Source organism: Xenia sp. Carnegie-2017, unplaced genomic scaffold, assembly GCF_021976095.1.
Source record: "Xenia sp. Carnegie-2017 unplaced genomic scaffold, XeniaSp_v1 HiC_scaffold_16, whole genome shotgun sequence".
Taxonomy (NCBI): Eukaryota; Metazoa; Cnidaria; class Anthozoa; order Malacalcyonacea; family Xeniidae; genus Xenia; species Xenia sp. Carnegie-2017.
The window spans coordinates 5,736,819-5,745,139 of NW_025813469.1; the positions used below are offsets into that span (position 1 = coordinate 5,736,819).

At 33.3% G+C, this 8,321-nt stretch overlaps 1 protein-coding gene and 1 long non-coding RNA gene across 2 annotated transcripts; both read left to right on the top strand.

Annotated features, from left to right (window-relative positions):
- Positions 1-5,986: 5,986 nt before the first annotated feature.
- On the top strand, positions 5,987-6,465 carry LOC124437333. The gene is made up of 2 exons (XR_006945655.1): positions 5,987-6,119; positions 6,213-6,465. It is a non-coding gene; the product is annotated as an uncharacterized LOC124437333 (long non-coding RNA).
- Positions 6,466-6,602: 137 nt separating this feature from the next.
- LOC124435897 (52 kDa repressor of the inhibitor of the protein kinase-like) lies at positions 6,603-7,064 on the top strand. Its single transcript, XM_046985830.1, has 2 exons — positions 6,603-6,724; positions 6,815-7,064. Exons 1-2 carry the CDS (start codon positions 6,603-6,605, stop codon positions 7,062-7,064), a joined length of 372 nt encoding a protein of 123 aa, XP_046841786.1.
- Positions 7,065-8,321: the final 1,257 nt, after the last annotated feature.

Genomic DNA, 8,321 nt, shown 5'->3' on the forward strand with positions numbered 1-8,321 from the left:
GATGGAGACAATGGATTCACTTATGATGCCTTGAATGCTTTGAAGTTAAAGTTCATGATCCAAAGAAAGATGGCAAGAAGGTTGTGTGTGTTTTGATGCTTAATGAAATGTCAATTCACAAACATGTAAAATAGAAGGCCATAAAGTTTGTGTCTATGTAAACATTTGTACTGAGATTGATGATGACTCAATGCAGATGTGAAGCTTCAAACTGTATAAGCCATTGGGTTTTATAACTTAATGTTTAAATCATGTCATATCTTTATCAAAATATTTTAGTTGAGTGTTGTTTGAATGTTACTAATATCTAATGCACTATACTGAAGCATTAAAGATTCAGTGATGAAACCTTTAAAGTTACTGTACTGTATATTTCTTATATATTTCTTATATTTCTTAAGAAAAACTTTGAGCTTATTTACCTATTAGAGTACAGAATGGAGATTTATCATATGCATTATTGCTGCTTTTTAAAGAAAGTTTTCACTTTTCAAAGCTTTTCTACAAATTTTTTGCTTCTTATTTCTTATCATGAGATTGATGATATAGAGGTAATATAATCCAATAACTTTCTAATTTCTAAAAAGCTTTTAAGCTTCTAGCATAAAAGTACACTATAGGTATGTAATTCATTTGGTTTTATTGCCTTACTATGACATATCTACTTGCACTTCATCATTCTTGTATGAACAAAACACCAGATGTGGATACTCAGAGAACAAAATGCACTACCAACTGCTTATGAAATTTATTATTGAGGTGAAAACTGTGTTAATCATTCAAATTATAGTGCACTTTTATTGCAAATATAGGAAAAACAAAACAAAGTGTGTATCAATACAACAAAATCAAAATGTGCTACAACTTTACAAGTATTTGATGCACTTGCACTTCAGAACATCACAAAAGGTTACTTAAAGTAATTTCTATACAATATTGTTTGTTTTCATTTACCAAACCTATGCAGACTTGAGTCTTTTGAAATTTCATTTAACTCAATTACAGAAAATCCGTAAATATCCAGAGATTTAATATGTACTTTTTAAAGAAACAAGTAAAAATCCTACAATTGTGGCGAAAAGCCATTGCCCATTGCATGAAAAGAAGCAAAATAGCAATGATAACAAATAAGCTGACTTCTCTCTCGTGAACCGTGGAGATGAACTAAGATATACTTTTTTGTATTGACTAAAGAGTTTAATCGATCAAACAAGTTTGACGCTGGTAAGAAAACGACGCACATCTGCATTCATACATGTGTAGCCGACATATAGCTCTTTCGTCGATAGTTATAAATGCATCCTTGTGAGCAGATAACTGACAACCACAGTTGACTCGCTGTTATGAATTTAAGGTTTTTACCTTCATTTTCATCAAAAAATTGCTTGCCGAATCCCAAATACACACATACATTTTCGTCACTCTTTTCTCAGGAGGGAGTGGGAAATTGTGAAATTTTCGGAAAAGCGGTCAATTTCGGTAAATCTCAGCGGCAACGGACGAAATCCGCCATGTTTTTTACAACATGCGATATCTAAAGCCGCGCTTAAGATAGCCGCTCCAGTTATTATAGAACTCAATGATACTAACGCGCGAAAACCACTTTGCGGTAAGTTTTTCCTGTGACGGCACTTGGCAAACATTTCGGATCTTCTGTTCAGGAGATTCTTATGGTTTATATTTATAATATTCATTTTCTCCTCCAAACACAGACAACATGACTTACTTCATGCTTTCCTTACTGGAGAGCACTTTACTATATACCTTGTGATATTATAGGGATTACCTTCTTCTTTAAGTTCTCATGCATATTTCGAAAGTTCAGTCTCATTTCTCATTTCTTTGTCTTTACGCCATTATATCCATAGAAATGAGACTGAAGTGTGTATATTTTAATTCGTATAAAATGATTGATTTGAAAAGAATAAAATGGGACAAAAATATACATAAATTATTCTGAGATCTTCTTTTTATAAAGTCTTGTACGTAAGAGAATCTTAGTATTGTCTAAGTTATAAACAGTCAACACTCAAGTTTATAAAATAACCAAAAAGACTCACCTCAATTTTTGCATTTGCCGACATCACATTCATTTTTGCTCTTTCTCTTAAAAGTTTGGATGACTCATTTTCCATTGATTCACAAGAGACCAACAAAACCAATACAATGCAGATAATTTCATGCCTATACAACGAATGATTAAGTATTCATAATTCACGAGAAAAGATATTTTTTCATGAGGAAATTTTATCATTTTCAATATATTCATTAATCATTATTTGAGATACTTTAATTTGATTTTCATAAACTTGAGTTACCCATGTTTACGATCATTATTTGCTTTCTTTCTTCTTCTTACATTTCAAGTACTCCAGTGCCTTTTAGTTGTACATTCATTATCAGGGTCCTTTTTAACTATATAACTGGGGCATCGAAGGCCCCCCAAGCCTTACATTACCCCCCCTCCTTTCCACTAATGGATTTTTGCTCCCTTGTAGGTATAAGACGTTTTCCTTTACATAACAATAAACAGTTGGGATGTATGTGAAGTAGATTACTTTTATGTAATATGGTGTAAAGGAAATTTAGACGACGGCTATATTGATCCGTTTGATTAGAATAAAATCAGTGGCGGATCTAGGGTCAATAAAAATAAATTACTGCTGGACATATTGGAATATATTTTCATTTCTAAGACCTTCAGAGGCAAGTCCATTGGGGAAATTATATTCTTTAGAAATGCAAAACCAATAGTGCTTTTCTGAAAGTTCTTTAAGTTTCAAATTAAACAGCTTTAATTTATGTTGCCCGCTGCTGCTCGTTGTAACTACCCCTATATCCGCTACTGTATAAAATGAAGTATATCGCTCACATGGATCAGGGACGGATCAAGAGTATGTCAAATCCGTCGCGCGACTGATGTTTGAAATTCAAAAATTACCTATTCATACTAATTAAAAATTTATTAACTTTTCCGACTTTATTATCGCATTTACTTCGTGATAAAAATCCAGCTTTATTTATTATTGAAAACTAATGACTAATCCAATGAATATCTCGTTGGTAACCAGATCAGTTGAATTCTAATTAACCTGGAATAACCGACTGATAAGCGGGGTGGCTTGACTTGTTCGACTGATAAAGGAGTCTACGAACGCCAAAAACGCTTATTTTATTGGTCAATGGCCAGATCAGTGGACAGTCTGGAATGGTCTCGACCGATAAGAGGGGTGGCCGGACGTATAAAGGAGTCCAATTGCTATCTTACAATTGGTTCATTTAAATTTTTGTTTTGTTGTGATTGGTTTGACGGATTTCGACTGATAGCCAACTGAACTAACATAGTCAAGCTCACTGTCTGAATTGAATGTTTGACCGTTTAATAGTAATTTTCATAAGCATGATAGAAACTAAACTACAATCAGATGGAATTTATGGAAATCTTTTACAAATTCATATTTTGACATCAATGCTGCTGTCGAAACTGTGAACTTTTTCAAGAGGGTGAAAAATTTATGGATAAATTGTAAATGCTTGGCAAAGACGATCTCGCGAACGACATTTCAGTCATTGATTTTCAAAAAAAAGCGAACATTGTTTTGAGTTTTATCAGCAGACATTTATATCCAAAATCGTAAGTAAAGGACAAGTGAAATGTATGCATGAATGTAATATATCAAAGTCAATTTATGCGAGTGTGTGATGCGATTTATGTCAATATGGCATATGGTAAGCAGATTGAAGCTTCTAAAATTGTTGTTGCCGAAGGACTTTTAGCTATTATTTCTTTAGTGCTTGGGACATCGTGGCCGTTATATGGCAGCGAAATCCTACATTCCTGCAAATATATTTCAATGGACCAAAAATCTTTAGCCATAAGGCGCCATACTATTATTTACTTTATCATAAACAAATGTTTGGGGCTTTTCAGTTTATGATCATTGATCATTCAATCATTGGACAGTTATACTACATATTGTTTAAGATTTGAGAAAACTAACATTGATTACATGAGAAACTGTTTACAATAACCTGTGATTTTGAGTTTTTTCTGATGCATGAAGCTTTTTATTTTGACAATTTGACTGGAATTGTATTAAACCTGAGTATTTCACATACATGAAATGTTGTCCCATGTCACATATTGTCCCCTTTTTTAACTGAACACCTCATGTAGAGATGTGAAGGTGTTTTAATGCAGAAAAAGAAAGCAGGGAGCAACTTATGGAAAAGCAAAACAAGCAATTTGAGAGTTTTATGGAAATGCAAAGACAGCAGTACCAACAAATGCAACAAAATCAATTGCTTTTGCTACAACAACAACAACAACAAAGGCAAGCTTTGATTTCCCTTTTGGCTGAATTGGTTGAGATATGAAATAACAATGTCTGTTACTTGTAGACAATATGCTTTCTTTAAAAAGTTATTTATTGATTGTCGATAGGCTTTATAATCACATGATGAAGCTTTTGAAATTTTTTTTAAATAACAGCTTTTAAAAAATTAAGAAAAGTACATTTGAATTGAAGGTGGTTCAAGTTGAAAAAATTTACTGGTTGTATTTGAGTGCAAGCAGGTCAGAGCATTTCTAAGCAATGAAGCCACTATATACATTTTTCCAGCACAACTAAGGCTGATTTTTAGATAATTTTTAAAATCAAGAAACTTAAAATAGTTTATTATGTCCCCAAAAATCCACTCAACTGATATCCTTACAGCACTCATTGATTTGTTAAATTCTTGCATGTGGATTGTAAGTTGCCTGTTCCTATATGGTGCCTGTAGGTGCATACGTAATGGGTAGGCTGGATCACCATACAAGCACATGGGTTTATCATTGTAAAAGGCATACAATTGTAGATCCTGCAGTAGCCCTGATGAGGCTAACATAGCAGAATCGTGCCTTTTTCCTTCTATAAAACAAAAAAATAAATGAAACTCAAAGTAAACATAAGGATATTAGTCAAATGATGTGCTTACCAACTGGTCCAAACAAAATGGCTATCATTCCGTTAGGAAGAGTGATCGATTGAAACTTTATAGCATGTACCCTCTTATGACCATTGTATAGTAAACTTTGCATTTCATCTGGACGGCAAATTGGCCTCACTGTGCCATCAATAAAACCAAAACAATTGTCTAAAGCTCCTCCTTTCTGGTGAATTGCTTCAGCATAAATTTTCAAGTTATTGCGACTCAGTAGATCGTGATTCCAATTTGTTATTTTTTCCCCATGCCTTTCTTAAATAAAATCTATCACAGAATTGGTAATCATGCTAAGTTCAGGCACAGATCTACAAAATTGAGGTACCAAGCCACTGTATCTGCAAGGATAAGCAAAACGACGAAGGGCTATGCAAAGAGCCTCCAATCCAGTGCAAACTGTTCCTTGCTTGCACTTGAATCGGTAAGGCAAACCTAAAGCACAGAATAAATACATACAGAAGCGCCACTCAGAGAAAAATCTGTCCTCTACTTGTACCCAGTTCTTAAATGCGCATCTTTTGCGTCCGCCATTACTCTAGCCAGATAAACTGGCCAGAATGTGTATAGATTAGTATTATGGAGAGTTGTTTTTCATAAAATTTATGGGTTTTGATTCACATATGGACAACAATTTTAATGCCTTTAAGCAGGATATAAACGAAATAAGGTAAGAAATAGTTTTAATACAATATATGTTCGTCATTCGTATTCTACGGGTTTTATAAGTTTCTTTCATTGAATTGTATTGGTTAAGAGATCAATGTTTTTACAACGTATATGCTATTGAAAGGCAATTTGTTGAGTCATGCTCATATACCACAAAAAACATGTTAAGGAAATAGTATGTGCGTAGTTTAGTTTATCAATGTATCCGTTCCCACACAGCTAAGAGCCAAGGAACAGTTATTGACGTTATATAGCTTAAACAGAGGAACTACTCCGACAAATAATAATATTTGTTGTTTGTAATAAAGACTATAAATACTGCTCTGTAAAATAATGAAAATCAGTTCGATCATTAAGTTCACTCGTGGTTGTTACTGAAGGTATAGAGTATAGTAAGAAAGAGATATGGCGAGTAACTCGAACTCAACACAATTTCCCAGTAGATTTGTCGTTTAGGACTAATAAAGGTATTTTTTAATGTATTTTGCCTTAATATTTTTCTTTTTATTTTCTACAATAGATTTTCATAATAGAATGGTCAATGATTTATTACTAAATAGCAGAAATTACACGACCTACTGTACACGAAGAATGCTGTTGTGATGAAGACGCAGTTATTTTAGAATGTGGATGACTATCTTTATAAAACATTAAAGTACTTCTATGTTTGATGTTTGAATTCAAGTTTTTTGACTTGTTATTTTGCATTGCATCTGCATCATTGTAAATGAAACTTTGTAATTTAATCTTGTTTGTCAAATCTGTATATGTTTAACAATAAAGTTGTTTCTTAACTCATTTTTTAATAGAAAACTTGGAAAGTTTTTGCTGTGCAAATTTGCATGTTTAATTAGTAACCAGGACCATCATTCATTTTGTGCTGGAAAGCTATACAGTTATTGCAAGGTTTTTATGTGCTACTCTGTGTGTCATTCATACACAAATATTTCATGGCAAGAGAGAACAAACTAAAGGGTGGGTCAAGAACTCGTTGTGCTGCCATCAACTGCACACAAAGCAAACGAACTCGTCCTGATTTAAGTTTTTTTCGTTTTCCAAAGGATATGGAGAGGTAAGGGTATTTTTTGTTTGCAAGTCTTATGGATGTTTTGTTTAATGCTGATTGGGCAATAAAGTTTTTAAGCATTTCTTTGTATTTTAGATCAAAGGAATGGGTAAACAATTGTCGTCGTGAAGATCTTTTGGACAAAAGTGCAGAATATCTTTACAAGAATTGTAAACTGTGTGCAGATCATTTTGAGTACTGCATGTTCACCAGCATGGAAAAGAAGAGATTAAATCCTCAGAGTAAGCCAACTCTATTCAAAATTCCCATTCCTCCACCCCAAATTGGGAAAAAACGAAGGGCAATTGAAAGAAAAGAAATTCAATATGTTCCATCAGGTAAATAAGTAATTTTTCACATTTTATTTTCTAATAGATTTCAAGTAAGTTTAAATAGAACAATGAAACACTATTTTTACAAAAAATGAGGAAAAGAATTCTTAAAAAGTATTCACATAATTCACTTGGCAAGCTACATAGAATGAAGTAGATAAAGAAACAGGGAGAACTGAATGATTACAAAAAAAATTTGATTGCAGCAAAGAAATCTCGACATGAAGAAATAGCCGAATCAATCAAATGAAAATGAAGAAGGTAAAATGTAATGGTTTTGCAACAGCTAGATTACATTAAGATTTTTTAACAAAATTTTTCAATGACCATAAATTTTCTTTAGACAATCCACCTGAGTGTTCAAAACGAGATTTCAGTGGTCAAACATACCAATCTCTCTCAGATAACACCCCTAGGAAGAGAAAACAAAAAAAAATTCAAACTAAGAATAAAAAAATACGAAGGCTGAGCAGAAAGATTAAACATCTGGTGAAAGAGAAGGATATCGAATTCACATTAGAAGCTGCACTAAAAATCATGCCTGGGCATCTAGCCAGCTTTATAAGGTTACAAATGAAGCTCCACTCAAGAAAGAAACATGGTCGAAGATAATCACCAGAATTGCAATCATTAGCTGTTTCTTTATGCCATGCTAGTGGAAAAGCATACAAGCTTCTATCAAAGCTTTTTATTCTGCCATCAATGACATCAATAAGAAGATTTGTTTCAAGAATTCCTATGAAAACAGGCATACCACAAGCAACATTAAACCTATTAAAAGAGAAAGTTCTACATATGAGTGAAATGGAAAAGACATGTACATTATGTGTTGATGAGCTATCTTTAAAGACCCACCTTTACTACAATATCACAGATGACAACATAGTAGGTGTGGAAGAATTTGGTGGTGGGTGCAGAACAAACAAAGTTGCAACATCTGGTCTTGTGCTAATGTTAAGAAGTGTTTCTGTGGGGTGGAAGCGACCATTGGGTTATGTACTTGTCAACGAGTCCTGTCCTGTTGATGTTTTGGAAGAAATAATCAAAGAAGTCATTGATAAATTGAAGGGAGTTGGATTGAATGTCCTGGTCATTACATCAGACATGGGGTCCAACTTCTATAGCTTATCTCTACGCTTAAATGTAATTTGTGACCAACCATGGTTTCTGCACAATAACAAAAAAGTCTACCTCATGTTTGATCCACCACATCTAATAAAGTGCACAAGAAACAATCTGATAAACTACAATTTCCAATTTGGACAACATGT